The sequence below is a fragment of the Perognathus longimembris genome, chromosome 14 (assembly GCF_023159225.1).
Source record: "Perognathus longimembris pacificus isolate PPM17 chromosome 14, ASM2315922v1, whole genome shotgun sequence".
In the NCBI taxonomy this organism is placed as follows: domain Eukaryota; kingdom Metazoa; phylum Chordata; class Mammalia; order Rodentia; family Heteromyidae; genus Perognathus; species Perognathus longimembris.
Genome location: NC_063174.1, coordinates 61792792 through 61808061, shown reverse-complemented (window position 1 = coordinate 61808061; position 15270 = coordinate 61792792). Strand labels below are relative to the sequence as shown.

The 15270-nt window shown below is 67.1% G+C and overlaps 2 protein-coding genes across 5 annotated transcripts; both read left to right on the top strand.

Annotated features, from left to right (window-relative positions):
* Positions 1–6: 6 nt before the first annotated feature.
* Positions 7–5206, top strand: Adss1 (adenylosuccinate synthase 1). Its single transcript, XM_048362684.1, is given in 9 exon segments — positions 7–120; positions 231–312; positions 471–597; positions 1738–1856; positions 1858–1893; positions 2247–2371; positions 3329–3426; positions 4120–4269; positions 4632–5206. Coding segments are annotated over 8 exon segments (759 nt in total). The 5' UTR covers positions 7–120; positions 231–261; the 3' UTR covers positions 4685–5206.
* Positions 5207–8542: 3336 nt separating this feature from the next.
* Siva1 (SIVA1 apoptosis inducing factor) lies at positions 8543–14718 on the top strand. 4 transcript variants are annotated; one of them, XR_007213232.1, is made up of 5 exons: positions 8547–8729; positions 10570–10764; positions 12327–12483; positions 13821–13984; positions 14280–14718. XR_007213232.1 is itself a non-coding variant. In XM_048362680.1 (4 exons), exons 1-4 carry the CDS (start codon positions 8612–8614, stop codon positions 13882–13884), a joined length of 534 nt encoding a protein of 177 aa, XP_048218637.1. In that variant the 5' UTR covers positions 8548–8611; the 3' UTR covers positions 13885–14007. The 4 variants fall into 4 exon arrangements, 2 of the variants coding, with proteins under 2 accessions (XP_048218638.1, XP_048218637.1); XR_007213233.1 differs by having other exon boundaries at positions 14285–14717; XM_048362680.1 differs by lacking the exon at positions 14280–14718 and having other exon boundaries at positions 8548–8729; positions 13821–14007.
* The last annotated feature ends 552 nt before the right edge of the window (positions 14719–15270 follow it).

Sequence of the window (15270 nt, the reverse complement as noted above, 5' to 3'; positions counted from 1 at the left end):
GCCATCTTCCAGCATCGGCACCACCAAGAAGGGGATCGGCCCCACGTACTCGTCCAAGGCCGCGCGCACCGGCCTCCGCATCTGCGACCTGCTGGCAGACTTCGATGAGTTCTCCGCCAGGTACCGCAGCCGGGCGGGGGCGGGAGGAGAGGCTGGAGGGGGGGCCGGGCCCCCCACGGGCCCCAGGCTGGGCACCCACGAGGGGGTCAAAGCAAGGCCCTCCCGTGCAGGTTCAAGAACCTGGCCCTCCAGCACCAATCCATGTTCCCCACCCTGGAGATCGACGTCGAAGGTCAACTGAGGAGGCTCAAGGTCAGCCAGAGGCGGGGACCCCGGGCCGGGAGGAGGGGGGCGGCGGGCTTCGGGCGGGAGGTTCGCGGGTCCAGCTGCACCCCGTGTGGTCATGGGGGGCGGCGGGGGGGGGGGCGAGCAGAGGCCCCCCCTCTGAACCCCCCCCCCCGTCTTCCCAGGGCTTTGCTGAGCGGATCCGGCCCATGGTGCGAGACGGCGTCTATTTCATGTACGAGGCCCTCCACGGGCCCCCCAAGAAGATCCTGGTGGAAGGCGCCAACGCGGCCCTGCTCGACATCGACTTCGGTACGGCCCCGTGGGGCCCGGCGCACCGCGGGACGGGCCGGCCGCGGAGAGCGAGCCGGGCCGCAGGGCCAGGACGCGGGGGACGGGGACGGGGACGGGGGACGGGCTGGCCGCGGGGGGACGGGCTGGCCGCGGAGAGCGAGCCGGGCCGCAGGGCCAGGACGCGGGGGACGGGGACGGGGGACGGGCTGGCCGCGGGGGGACGGGCTGGCCGCGGAGAGCGAGCCGGGCCGCAGGGCCAGGACGCAGGGGACGGGGACGGGGACGGGGGACGGGCTGGCCGCGGGGGGACGGGCTGGCCGCGGAGAGCGAGCCGGGGCCGCAGGGCCAGGACGCAGGGGACGGGGACGGGGACGGGGGACGGGCTGGCCGCGGGGGGACGGGCTGGCCGCGGAGAGCGAGCCGGGCCGCAGGGCCAGGACGCGGGGGACGGGGACGGGGGACGGGCTGGCCGCGGGGGGACGGGCTGGCCGCAGAGAGCGAGCCGGGCCGCAGGGCCAGGACGCGGGGGACGGGCTGGCCGCGGGGGGACGGGCTGGCCGCGGAGAGCGAGCTGGGCCGCAGGACCAGGACGCGGGGGACGGGGGACGGGCTGGCCGCGGGGGACGGGGACGGGCCGGCCGCGGAGAGTGAGCCGGGCCGCAGGGCCAGGACGCGGGGGACGGGGACGGGGGACGGGCCGGCCGCGGAGAGCGAGCCGGGCCGCAGGGCCAGGACGCGGGGGACGGGGACGGGGGACAGACTGGCCACGGGGGACGGGCTGGCCGCGGGGGGGACGGGCCGGCCGCGGAGAGCCGGCAGGCCGGGGCTGAGTGCGGGCCCCTTTGAGGCCACGGCGCCAGGCACACTGCGAGCAGTCCCGTTGTGGGGTGGGGGCACCGGGACGGGGACCAGGCCAGACGGCGGCTCCGTGTGCCTCCTCCCGCTGCCCTCCTCCACAGGCCGACCTCACCCCAGCCACGCTGGAGCAGCCTGCCGTCCGTCCGTCTGTCCATCCCACACTCCTGACTCTGGAGGGCCGGCCCCTTGCCCTGGTGCCCCCCGCCCTCCCCCCGCGTCCAGCCCCCCGCTGCCCTCGCCGAGAGGCTGTCCCGGCCGGGAGCCTCGGAGGACCGGGTGACGCCGCGCGTCTCTCCGCAGGGACCTACCCCTTCGTGACCTCCTCCAACTGCACGGTGGGCGGCGTGTGCACGGGCCTGGGCGTCCCCCCCCAGAACATCGGCGACGTGTACGGGGTGGTGAAGGCCTACACCACGCGCAGTGGGCATCGGGGCCTTCCCCACCGAGCAGATCAACGTGAGCGCCCGCCCCGGGCCGTGGGTGCGGGGCCGCGGGCGCTGCCCACGCTGCGAGAGCCGCGGAGCAGCCTCATCCAGAGAGGCCCTGAGACGGGATGCCGGGCCCCGCCCCTGCGTGGGGAGGGGGCAGGGGGAGGGGGTCAGGGATTCCTATGTAGAGGAAGGAGGAGGAAAAGGGGAGGAATAAGGAGCGGGAGAAGGGGAGGAGGAGGAAGAGGAGGACCAGGAGAAGGGCCGGGGAGGAAGAGGCAGAGGAGGAGTGGGAAGGTGGGGGAGGAAGAGTAAGGAAGGCAAAAGCGCCAGGGCCCGCGGGTGCGGAGCAGGGGCGGACGGCCCTCTCTCCTCGCCTAGGAAATTGGAGAGCTGTTGCAGACCCGCGGCCACGAGTGGGGGGTGACCACGGGCAGGAAGAGGCGCTGCGGCTGGCTGGACCTGATGATCCTGAGATATGCCCACATGGTCAACGGGTTCACCGCGTAAGCGGCCCCGCCTGCCCCCCCCCCCGGGGCCGTGGGAGCACGGGTCGGCAGGGGCCGGCAGGCGCTCCCGGAGCCCCTGGGGCCTTCGTGGGCGCGTGGTGGGCACGCCACCCCGCTCTCCACCACCCTCCGCCACATGCAGCCGCCGGCCCTGCCTGGGGGCCTGGGGTTCGCCCTGGGAGGGGCGGCGGCCCGGGAGCAGACAGGCTGGCGGGGGGCCCGCGGGCGTCCCTTCACCGGACCCCAGCGGTGCGGGGGAGCCCTGGGTCGGGGAAGCGCCCTCCTGCCGCTGGTGCTGGGGAACCGAGCTGGCCAGGGGGACCGGCAGGGCCTGGCGTCTGCAGCACACAGATGGCCACCGCCCCACGGCGGCCCTGGCCAACAGGAGCTCATCCGGGGCTCCTGGGGAGGAACCCCGAGCAGGAAGGGCACTGGAGACGCCGCAGACAGGACAGCAGAGGGGGGAGGGCTCGGGTTATCACCACCACAGCCCCCACGCACCCCCTGAGCTATGGGGGGCGGGGCCTCGCGGGGCGGGGCCTCGCGGGGCGGAACTGGCGGGGGCGGGGCTTCGCGGGGCGGAACTGGCGGGGGCGGGGCCTCGCGGGGCGGAACTGGTGGGGGCGGGGCCTCGCGGAGCGGAACTGACGGGGGCGGGGCCTCGCGGGGCGGAACTGGTGGGGGCGGGGCCTCGCGGGGCGGAACTGATGGGGGCGGGGCCTCGCGGGGCGGAACTGGCGGGGGCGGGGCCTCGCGGGGCGGAACTGGCGGGGCGGGGCCTCGCTGCGATGGCCAGGTCTGGGGGCGGGGCCCAAAGACAAGACATTCCCGCCGCTGACGGGTTTGGGTTTCCCGGTGCCGCCGGACCTTACCTCCGCCCACTGCCAGTGGGAAGGGAGGGAGCCAGGGGAAGCGATGGCGGCCGGTGACTGTCTCTTCCCTCGGTCGGGGCAGGCTGGCACTGACCAAGCTGGACATCCTGGATGTCCTGGGCGAGATCAAAGTTGGCGTCTCCTACAAGCTCCACGGGAAGAGGATCCCCTACTTCCCAGGTACGCGAGGGGCCTGGGTCTCTGGGGCCCTTGGCAGGGAGGCGAGGCAGCTGTGACTTCCGGGACTGGGCTCCTTCCTCCCACCTGAGCCTCGCGTGGGTCCTGGGGGAGACGAGGCTGGGCCCCCGGTCAGCTGCGGGCATCCTCCAGCTGCTGTGAAGTAGCGGGGCAAGTCCTGGGCGGGCGCCCGGGCCGCTGGGGCGCCCTCCTGCCTGGCATAAATGCATCTGGAAATCGGCGTGTCTGACCCCTCCTCCCCACAGCCCCCTTCCCGGTGCCCCCCGGCCCCCTCTGCGCAGGCCCCATGGCCGAGGGTGTCACAGTGGCCTGAGGGCCCTCGTCCCTGCTGACCTGTGAGGAGGCCCATGGGGGAGGCAGGTTCGCCACTGGGGTCCAGGACTTTGTGCTCACGCAGAGCCCCAGGCGGACACTTCCTGGCTCCGAGGCTCTGGAATGCCGGCTTGGGGGGGGGCACTGGTTCCAGCACCTTCCATCAGTAAGGGGGTGTGAGCCTCCACTGTGAGCCAGGGGTTCTGGGACTCAGGGCTGGGGAGGTGTCCAGGACTCAGCTTTCCCGCGGAGCCGTGAGGCCTCCTGGCGTCTCCCCTGGGGGCCGCTGCGTCCAGACACCTCGCTCCTGCGCGCTGGGGAGGGCTGGGGAGCGCCACGGACCCCGTGCCCCCCTCCCCCCAGCCAACCAGGAGATCCTGCAGAAGGTAGAGGTGGAGTACGAGACGCTGCCTGGCTGGAAAGCAGACACCACGGGCGCCCGCAAGTGGGAGGACCTGCCTCCGCAGGCCCAGAGCTACGTGCGGTTCGTGGAGAACCACGTGGGCGTGGCAGGTGGGTGAGCGCCTCCTCCAGCCCCCGGGGGCCTCAGCGCAGTGACACGCCCATGTCCCCCTGGGGAGGGTCAGCTCCCGCCAGGGCAGGCCCCAGTGACGAGGCAGAAGCAGGAGCTGCCCAGTGTGGATGGCAGGCAGGACCACGGGTCAGAGGTCGCTCAGACCCCCATGGCTGCCGGCAAGGGGGGGGGGGGGGCTCTGCTTCCTGCAGTCGGTGGGCAAGCCCCAGCTTGGGTGACCTTTATCATTAGGAAGTTAAGAAGTGCTTGCACTCGGAGAGAGCAAGGCCCCTTGCAGGTGGGCGGCATGACGGTGCCCCGTGGGTGGTCATCTGCACGACCCTCTCTGTTGCCCTTCCAGTGAAGTGGGTTGGTGTCGGCAAGTCCCGGGAGTCCATGATCCAGCTCTTCTAGACCCGGCGGACCTGAGCCGGGACAGACAGACGGAGGGCACCCTCCTCCCCAGCCCACACCAGCGCCATAAGCAAAACTAGGAGATCTATTTTCTGAACTTTTATTTTTCTATGTAAACCTTCAGCTCAACCCACTGAGTTCTATGATTTTAAACATCTGAAAGCCAGCACTGTCTACGTTTTTTAAACTGTGCTATCTAACAAGAGCCTAGGTGCTTGACAGAGTCCTTCTGTGACACACTGGTACTCCCATGGCACGTGTCCCGTGATAACCAACGACCACGTGGTGTCAGTGATAACCAATGGTCACGTGGCACGTGCCATGATAATGGTCATGTGGTACATGTCAGTGATAACGGATGGTCACGTGGCATGTGTGCAGTGGTAACGGTCCTGTGCATATGTCCAATGATAACGGATGGTCACATGGTACACGTCAGTGATAACGGATGGTCACGTGGCACATGTCCAGTTGGAGCCATGTTGTAATAAACATACTCAGGAGCCACTGAGTGAGAATGGTTGTGGTCTGCCTGTCCTGATTTTGTCCGTGTGGCATTTCTACTGAGTGGTGAGCACTCCTCCTGAGTCCCAGAGCCTTGGGATGCTTCCCAGGAGAAAAGCCCCCTACAGAGGAGCAGCTGCTGGGCAGGAGAGAGGCCGACGGGCAGGAGGACAGGACGGCCCAAACTGTCCTGCCATCGCCGGCAGCAGGACAGTGTCACATCCCCAGGCACAGGAGGGGGAATTACATACTAAACTGGGCAGAGTGGACCACGGACAACTGCAGTACACCTAGCCAGCATCACCCAGGAAACTGCACCCACAGCTGGCACAACACCCTCAGCTCGCTGTCCTCTGTGTGTGTGTGTGTGCGCGCATGCGTGTGCAGACACTGGGGCTTGAACTCAGGGCCTCATAGTCTCATCTGGCTTTTTTGTGCAAGGCTGACACTCTAGCACTTGAGCGCTCTGCTGGCTAACTGGAGACAGTCCCATACATCTGGCCAGGTCCTCCGTGGCTGGGGTGGCAGGCCCCCACCAGCACCACTTCAGCTGGCACTCTAGGTAGCCGTGTCCCGCAGGCCAGGGGCAGCACTGGGGTCACCTGGTGGGTGACGGGGGATTAGGACCGCGATGGCTGTAGTCAGGTCAAGACAGAGCCCTGCATTTTGGTATCGCAACACAAAGGCATGTGTTTGCTCAGAAAACAAAGCAGAGCAAGCTCAGGTAGGAGACCAATGTACGGAATGTTTTTCGAAACGAATCACCTGGCTGGGTGTGGGGGCCTGGGCCTACATGCCCAGCTCCACAGGAGCGGAAAGCAGAAGGGTGGAGGGCAGATCCCAGGCACAAAGCCTGAGTACCCAGCTCAGAAACAGAGTAGAAGCTGGGTGCTGGTGGCTCATGCTACTTCAGAGCTCAGTGGCCTCGCAGTTCAGGGCCAGCCGGGGAGGAACGTTTATGAGACAGACACACACCTGTCACTCTAACCTCCACGGGAAGCTGAGACCCAGAGTATCATGGTGGCAGATCAGCAGCCTAGGAAGAAGAGTCCTTGAGAGTCTCCATCTCCACCAGGAGGAGTCTGGATGCAGTGACAGCCTTGAGACTGCAGGGACAATCAGAAGCCTAAAAACAGGCGGATCACAGCTCTGGCACAATCACCCAGCGTGGAAGTCCTGTCCTAAAAATAACCACTGAAAAACGGGGCTGGGATGTGGCTGCGTGGGGCCACACAAACCTGTCCATATGAGGCCCCGAGTTCAAACACACTTGCACACACACACGTGTGCATGTGAACACACACGTGTGCATGCGAACACATACACACAAGGATTGGGTGCATAGCTCAAGTGGTAAGAGTGTCTGCCTGGCAGGCACAAGGCCCTTAGTTCAAGCTCCATTATTGCTCCCCTCCCCACAAAACCTGACCAACCACCTGAGTGAATGAACACACCAGAGCTGCTACCCAGGTTGGACCTGCCAGGGAGGTGGTCCAGGAGGGCTGTGATACCAGCCCCCACCCACAGAGAGGCAGACCCCCTCTATGACAGTTGGGCTGCTTGCCCTCAGTCCCTCTGCAATTCACTGCATGAACCCAGCCGCCCCTCTGTTGACCGAAGGCTTGCCGCACCAACGGTGGCCTATGCTCCCGGAGACATTTAGAGTGGCCTCTCTAGGTGACGTGGCAGCCGCAGGGAATATCTAGACAGAGGCCTGACTGGCCCACACCCTGGAGAGGCCATGGCTGACAACCGTGCAGAAACTCTGGTGACTCCTACTGCACTCGCTGCCGCCCCTTTCCAAGCAGTGCGGAGAGGGGCCTTGGGGTCTCCGGACACCGTGGGAAGGCGCAGTGCCACTGGGCTCCCTCTGTGCTCAAGGGGCCTCGGGTTCAGTGTCCCCGCCGCACTCAACTTCCCGGCACACAAGAGGGACAAGGAGCTTACCCATTTTCAGGTGGTACATGTCTGGAGAACGAGTTGAGGAAGGGGTGTCCCCCACCCCCCCCCCCATGTACAACGCAGAACCAGAAGAGACCAGACAGCTCTCTGCTGTTCCCCAGTCCTCAGGGTGGCCCAGCCCCCTGGGGACTCTACTCCCCTCTAGACCAGAGAAGTTCGGGTGGCACCTGGCTCCAGGGAAGGTTCTGGCCTGTAAGTCTCTCTTCATCCCTTCCTCCGACCCACAGGCTGGGCATCTGGGTCCTGGACGGCTCCTCCTCCCACTGGCTCTTCCAGAGAGCAACTCTCATCAGCCTGTGACTAACTGCTCCTCCCATTCGATGGCATTTGCTGCATCTGTCCGGCCCTCCAGTCAGAGCTGTGGGAGAGAGAGGCTTTCTCAGAAGGAACAGAAGGACACACAGGAGCCATGGTGCAGTGGCCAGCGCTCCAAGTTTCCTGAGAGAGACCCCGACCCAGGGGCCGATACATCTGTCACCGGAATAAGGAAGTGCTCCACAGCGGGCCGCTGTGACAAAACACTTACAGGAGGGTTTATTCCGGCTCACGGGCCCAGGCTCCAGGGCTTGGGCAGTGGTGAGAAGCCGCCCGGGCCCGGGGGCGTGGCAGAGCGCTGCAGCTCGCTCCCGGCGGCCCGGAAGCGGACGGGCGGAGGCAGGAAGGGGCCGCCCACATCTCCCGGTCCGAGTCACGCCCCCAGGGGCCTTCCTCCCACGCCGGGCCTCCTCCGGTGACACTGCTCAGCACCGACTCCAAGAAGCTAGGCCCTGTCTGAAAAATAACCACGGAAAAGTGGGCTAGAGGTGCGGTTCCCACGGTGGGGCACCTGCTCGGCAAGCCGGGCCCCTCGCTCAAGCCCCCAATCCCGAGGCGCTTCCGGTCGGCGGGCCCAGAGGCCCCACGAGGCCTGGCTAGGGGCCGGCGGGGCGCCAGGGCCGGCGTCTGAGGCCCGGGCTCGCGGCCACCGGACACACTGGAGCACGGGAGGGAGGGGGCGCCGCGCTGCGCCCCACGCACCCCGACCGGGGACCCGGGAGGACACCAGCCCGGGGTCATCACCGAGGCCAGAGGAGCCGGCCGACCGAAAACACAAGCCCACGTGGAGACTCGCCCACGTCCGGCCCGGGAGCCCCGCCCCGCCCTAGCTCTGACCTATCCGGAGCCGCGCGCCGCGCGAGACCCGCCCCCAACCCGGCCTTCGGCCTATCAGGCACGAGCCCGGCCCCTTCGCGGCATTTCCCGCGCCACAGAGTCCCACCTCCGACGTGGGCCCAGGCCTATCCCGCGCGGCGCCTGGAATTGTCCCCGCCTCCCACCTCTAGACAGCCAATCCCGAGCCGTGCTCCTCTCCGGCCCCGCCCCTCCCCCGCCCTGCGGTTGGCGCGCGGCTGTGACGTCGAGGTCGCCGAGGCGCGCGGCCGTCCGCGTCCTGCAGCCCCGCGGCCCCGCGGCCCCGCGGCCATGCCCAAGCGGGGCTGCCCGTTCGCCGACGCCGCCCCGCTGCAGCTCAAGGTCCGCGTGGGCCCGAGGGAGCTGAGCCGCGGCGTGTGCGGCGAGCGCTACGCGCGAGAGGTCTTCGGTGAGTGCGGGCGGCCGCCGGGCGGGACTCGCTCCGGGTCGCTCCCGGGCCGGACCCGGACCCGGGCGGGGCGGGGCGGGGCGGAGCCAGCCGGAGCTGGGAAGCGCCGCGGGGGCGCGGGGCCGCCGGGAACGCGAGGCTTCCCTCGGGGACGACTGGCCCCGGGGAGGGGCCGAGCGCCACTGCCCGTCTCGTCGGTGGAAGCCGGCGTCGCGGCCCCCCCACGGGCAGCCAGAAAGCCCAGTGCGACTCCACCGCCGCCGAAAACCATCGAGTGTGCGGGCCTGTCATCCAGCCACAGGGAAACCGGGCACGGGAGGACTGGGCGAACACCAAGACCCTGCTTGGAAATGAGAAGGACCCGGTGTGGCGCTAGCAGTAAAAGGCCTGCCTCAAACCCCAGGGCTGCCACTCTAGAAGGAGCTCAGTCGGTCTGGCTCTACCCGCTCTCGGTGCTGGAACACTTGCAGGGGAGGGGTGCTGGGCTCTGAGGCTCCCTATGTAGTACAGGGCAGGGCCACCACCCCCACCACACCCTGGCCTCTTTACCCTGAATGGACCAGGACTCCTCCAGGACAAGATCAGCCTTAGCATGCCAGTCCTCCTCGTGGCCTCCACTCAGGAGAGCCACTAATGTGGAATTTCCCACAGCCGCTGATAACCACGGACATCACAGCACACTGGCATCTGAGCGAGTATTTTGAGAGGGTCCCTAAGCCCCTCCTCGTAGGCTTTCTGGGGTAGCTATGTGTCTGAGGTCACAGGCCTCCCTCCTCGGGCTCTCAGTGTTGGCTGTGTGTCTGGGGTCACGGGGCCTCCCTCCTCGGGCTCTCAGGGTTGGCTGTGTGTCTGAGGTCACAGGCCTCCCTCCTCGGGCTCTCAGTGTTGGCTGTGTGTCTGAGGTCACAGGCCTCCCTTCTCGGGCTCTCAGTGTTGGCTGTGTGTCTGAGGTCACAGGGCCTCCCTTCTCGGGCTCTCAGTGTTGGCTGTGTGTCTGGGGTCACGGGGCCTCCCTCCTCAGGTTCAGGGTTGGCTGTGTGTCTGAGGTCACAGGCCTCCCTCCTCGGGCTCTCAGGGTTGGCTGTGTGTCTGAGGTCACAGGGCCTCCCTCCCCAGGTTCAGGGTTGGCTGTGTGTCTGAGGTCACGGGGCCTCCCTTCTCGGGCTCTCAGGGTTGGCTGTGTGTCTGAGGTCACGGGGCCTCCCTCCTCGGGCTCTCAGGGTTGGCTGTGTGTCTGGAGTCACGGGGCCTCCCTCCTCGGGCTCTCAGGGTTGGCTGTGTGTCTGGAGTCACGGGGCCTCCCTCCTCGGGCTCTCAGGGTTGGCTGTGTGTCTGAGGTCATGGGGCCTCCCTCCTCGGGCTCTCAGGGTTGGCTGTGTGTCTGGGGTCACGGGCTCTGGCCCCTTGGGTGAGCCAAGTGTCAGCCTGCTGGTCTGGGGCTATAGGTGTGGGTCTGAGCCTCTAGCTGCCTCCGATGTCCTTGACACCCCCACACTTGAGAAGGAACGCCCCAGTGGGGGGACTGCCTCTTCCAGCTTGCAGGAGGGACGTGCTGGGCAGGGCAGGGCAGGGAAAAGGGCCTGATCCACTGAGATGAGACCAGCTGTGGTTGCTGAAAATGAAGCCTGGAGGAGCCCCGTGTCAGACACTGGTGGGCTGCCGGCCAGAGCGTCCGGGAGGAGGTGGCCGCTGAGCTGGGGGGCCTAGAGGCAAGGAGGCCCTGACTTGCCAGGGACCGCCGCGGGCCCAGGTCCGTGGCACACGGAGCTCCTCGCTGGGCCGGCACAGGAGGTTCATGTGGCGGCTGCGGTGTAAACTTGGGAATGGCCTGTCTTCCCAGAGAGGACCAAGCAGCTCCTTTTCCGCGGGGCCCAGGCCTGCAGGGGTCACACGTGGGGCGAAGGCTGTGCCATCGTCCACCTGCCAGAGTCTCCGCAGCCCGGCCCCACGGGGACCCCGCGGGCTACCAGAGGGCAGATGCTGATTGGACCCGATGGCCGACTGATCCGGAGCTGCGCCCAGGCTTCCGATGCTGGTGAGTGGCTGCCGGGGACACCGGCTGGGCTGGCTGTGGTGCTGAGGGTGGGTGACAGCAAGGCACGGCTCTGCCGGCCACCCGCCCAGCCCCGGGCAGTCACCCGTGTGGAGAGGCTCAGGGCCTGTCAGCCGAGGGCTAAAACCAGTCCCTGCCGCGCCCCTGAGCCCAGCCCTGAGGGAGCCCGGGAACCTCCTGGGAACCAGCGAGGCAGTGGGCCAGGCAGGGACGTGAGTGTGAACGCTGCGCGTGACGGGGGCATGCGGTGTGAACACTGTGCGTGACAGGGACATGCGGTGTGAACGCTGCGCGTGACGGGACACGCGGTGTGAACGCTGCGCGTGACGGGGACATGCGGTGTGAATGCTGCGCGTGACGGCATGAGGTGTGAACGCTGCGTGTGACGGACATGCGGTGTGAACGCTGCGTGTGACGTGAATGCTGCGTGTGACGGGGCATGCGGTGTGAACGCTGTGCGTGACAGGGACATGCAGTGTGAATGCTGCGTGTGACGGGGGCATGCGGTGTGAACATTGCGTGACGGGGACATGCAGTGTGAATGCTGCGCGTGACGGGGACATGCGGTGTGAACGCTGCGCGTGACGGGGACATGCGGTGTGTGAACGCTGCGCGTGACGGGGACATTCGGTGTGAACGCTGCGTGTGACGGGGACATGCGGTGTGAACGCTGCGCGTGACGGGACACGCGGTGTGAACGCTGCGTGTGACGGGGACATGTGGTGTGAACGCTGCGCGTGATGTGAACACTGTGTGATAGGGACACGCGGTGTGAACACTGCGCGTGTCGGGCATGCGGTGTGAACGCTGCGCGTGACAGGGCATGTGGTGTGAACGCTGCGCGTGACAGGGCATGCGGTGTGAACGCTGCGTGTGACGGCATGCGGTGTGAACGCTGCGCGTGACAGGGCATGCGGTGTGAACGCTGCGCGTGACGGGCATGCGGTGTGAACGCTGCGTGTGACGGGGCATGCGGTGTGAACGCTGCGCGTGACAGGGCATGCGGTGTGAACGCTGCGCGTGACAGGGCATGCGGTGTGAACGCTGCGTGTGACAGGGCATGCGGTGTGAACGCTGCGCGTGATGTGAACGCTGCGTGTGACGGGCATGCGGTGTGAACGCTGCGTGTGACGGGGCATGCGGTGTGAACGCTGCGTGTGACGTGAATGCTGCGTGTGACGGGCATGCGGTGTGAACGCTGCGTGTGACGGGGCATGCGGTGTGAACGCTGCGTGTGACGGGGCATGCGGTGTGAACGCTGCGCGTGACGGGGCATGCGGTGTGAACGCGGCGTGGTCAGAGGAGGGCGAGTTGCTCTAAGTGCCAGCAGTAGCTCTGTCCTGCAGTCTGGCCTGGTGGCCCAGGGCCTGGGTGGCTGGGTCTCTGGTGCTGAGCCTGGCTGGTGGTTGGTAAAGGATCCAGGGGTAAGCGGCGGGGGTGGGGGTCTGGATCTGCCCCCCTCGCCGAGGGAGGGGCTCGGTGGCCTCGCGGGCCCGGTGTCCCCCGTCCTCTTCCGGGGCTGATGGCCGGTTTCCTCCTCGCAGACGCGTCCGGGACGGCGCCCGTGGCGTGCTCCTCGTGCGTGCGAGCCGTGGACGGGAAGGCCGCGTGCAGCCAGTGCGAGCAGGCGGTGTGCCGGCAGTGCGTGCGCACCTGCTGGGGCTGTGGCGCCGTGGCCTGCGCCCTGTGTGGCCTCGCAGAGTAAGTGTCCGCCCGGCGCTGCTGGAGTCACGTCGCCTCTCCCTGCGGGGGCCGTTACCCTCGCCTCACGGGTCGGGATCTGAGGGGGATGCGGGTTTCACCTCTTTCCCTGGAGACCTCGTGACCCTTTCTAAGGAAACGCAAGTTTCCCAAAACAACCGGCTCCGTGGCCTACGGCGGCCGCTCCGGCCCCCTCTCCCCAGACGCCGCAGAGCACACCAAGATGCCACGTGGGTCGCCAGCCCCAACGTGAACATCTTAGTCCTCACGGGGACAGCCCACCCGGTGGTCACGAGCAGGAAGGGGGGTCTGCAAGCTTGCCTGCTGTGCCTGCCGCATCTGCCGCGTCCCTGCTGCTTGCGCTGGCCGGCACCACACATCAGGACGGCAGCGGAAAACAAGGGCTTCTCTGACATGAGACCCAGGCCTCCCCACCAGCTGGCAGCCGCTCTGTGGCCCCCAGCGCCGTCCACGAGTCATCTGAGACGGTGTGGCCGGCGGCTGCGCCTGACGTGCTGTGTCCTCTCAGGGTCTCTCCCAACCGGCCTCTCGTGGGTTCTGACCCCGCAGGTCAGGACTTGGCCCAGGGGGCTCCCAGGACCCGTGTGGGCAGCACCTGGGAAGGAGTCCCCGCACCAGACCGGGCTGGGCTGTGGCCAAGCAAGAGCCATAGAGAGAGCTCTGGCAGCAGGGCTGGCTGTGCGTGCTGGGCCGAGGTCTGAGGTCAGAGGGCCTGCGGAACTGGCCCACGGGGCTGGGAGGGAGACTGCCCCCCCACACCCGCGGGGCTGGGAGGGAGACTGCCCCCCCACACCTGCGGGGCTGGGAGACTGCCCCCCCACACCCGCGGGGCTGGGAGGGAGACTGCCCCCCCACACCCACGGGGCTGGGAGGGAGACTGCCCCCCCACACCCGCGGGGCTGGGAGGGAGACTGCCCCCCCACACCCGCGGGGCTGGGAGGGAGACTGCCCCCCTACACCCACGGGGCTGGGAGGGAGACTGCCCCCCCACACCCACGGGGCTGGGAGGGAGACTGCCCCCCCACACCCGCGGGGCTGGGAGGGAGACTGCCCCCCCCACACACACACAGTGGCCGGCATGGTGGGCAGCTCTCAGCTCTGTGCCCTCATGTGTGTGCTCCCGCTCTTCTCCAGAGCCACCTCGCCTTCCCTGGGGCAGCGGGGTGGACTGGAGTCCAGGTGTGTGTCCGTCCGTCTGTCCCCCCCCCGCCCCAGCCGGGGACCATCCTGAGATAGCACTAGCACGCGTCTGTCTCCCAGACCCAGGGAGGCACCTTGAGGCCCTAAGGCCGCTTTCCTCTCCCCCTGGCGCACAGCTCCGGCGACGGCGACGTCTGCGAGGAGGCGCTGTGCGCAGGCTGCGCCATGTTTGCCGTCTGAGGCGGCGGGGGAAGGCAGCTCCACCAGACGGCGCCCGGCTGCCTGCCGCAGGAGGCGACGCGGCGGTCGCATGGGATGTTTTGTAGCTCTGATGACAGAAGTGAGTAAACCTCTATGTTTGCACGTGTGGCCTCCTGTCTGTTCACTGGGAGGGCGGGGCTGGTGGCTGGAGCTGGCGCACCGAAGTGGAAAGTCCTGCAGGGCATCTGTCCAGGGCCCTGCTCGGGTGTGAGGAGAGGCGGGGCTGCGGCAGGCTGACCCGCAGGGCAGAGCGGGGCGCTGACTCACGAGCCCCAGCCGGTGGCCCTGCTCCTTCCCCGGTCAGGCAGGACTGCCAATGTCTGGTGTTCAGTGTAAACCTGCAGCGGGGCACAGGTGACCTATTGTCCCAGCAGCTCAGGAGGTGGGACTCCAATCAAACACTTCACGAGACCTCTTAGCGACCAATAAGAAGCTGGGATAGCGCGTGGCCTGTCATCTCAGCCCTGGTGGGAAGCAGAAATGGAAGGATCGCAGTCCAGGCCAACCTGAGCATCAATACAAGTTTCTAGTCAAAGTCCAAGGCAAAGGACACGAGGTGCACCCCAAGGGTAGTGCACCGGCTGGCAGGCCGAGGCCCCGGGTCAAGCCCCAGCACTGCCAGAAGCAGAGACGCAGGAAGGGACCCACTGTGGGACCCAGAAGTGACCGGGGGACTGAGCAGTTCTAAGTAGACAAAGACAAAAAAATGGCTGTCGTTCTTTTTTTTTAATACAGTGTTGGTATTAGGGTGTTGTACAGAGGGGTTGCCACTCATAAATCAGGTGATGAGTCCAGTTCTTGGACAATGTCATCCCTTCCTTTGCTTTCCTTCAGTTTCCCCCTCTCGCCCCTGCCCATGAGTTAAGTTCATTCTTTATGCTCTGAAAGGATGGAGGAAATGGTACGTACTAAGCACAGACAAGAACTACCAGGGGCCAGTGGTTCCCACCTGCAATCCTAGCTGCTTGGGAAGCGAAGATGGAAGGATCTGGTTTCTAAGCCAGCCCAGGCAAATCCTTAAGACTCTCAGCTAACTAGCAAAGCGCTGCAGGCGGAGGTGTGCCAGCGCGGGGAGAAGCCCAGGGCCGGCCCGGCGCTCGAGCCTGGCACCGGCACACCCACACACAGACAGGAACTGAGCTTTCTGAGCTGACACGACGTCTCAGACGGAAAATGCACCGGCTCGGATTAGAACCCGCAGAGGGAAAGAGCCGTGAGCCTGGGCACAGGGCGTCAAACCGGCCAGAAGGGCGCGGGCCGGTGAGGGACAGCAGAGCAGAGCAGAGCAGGGGAAGGGCGCGGGCCGGTGAGGGACAGCAGAGCAGAGCAGAGCAGAGCAGGGGAAGGGCGCGGGCCGGTGAGGGA

Bases quoted from the DNA above. Each gene is read 5' to 3' on its own strand.
- Siva1 (XM_048362680.1), top strand. From the start codon at position 8,612: ATGCCCAAGCGGGGCTGCCCGTTCGCCGACGCCGCCCCGCTGCAGCTC. The intron at 10,765-12,326 runs GTGAGTGGCTGC...TCCTCCTCGCAG, and splicing joins CGCCCAGGCTTCCGATGCTG to ACGCGTCCGGGACGGCGCCC. The intron at 12,484-13,820 runs GTAAGTGTCCGC...CCTGGCGCACAG, and splicing joins GCCCTGTGTGGCCTCGCAGA to CTCCGGCGACGGCGACGTCT.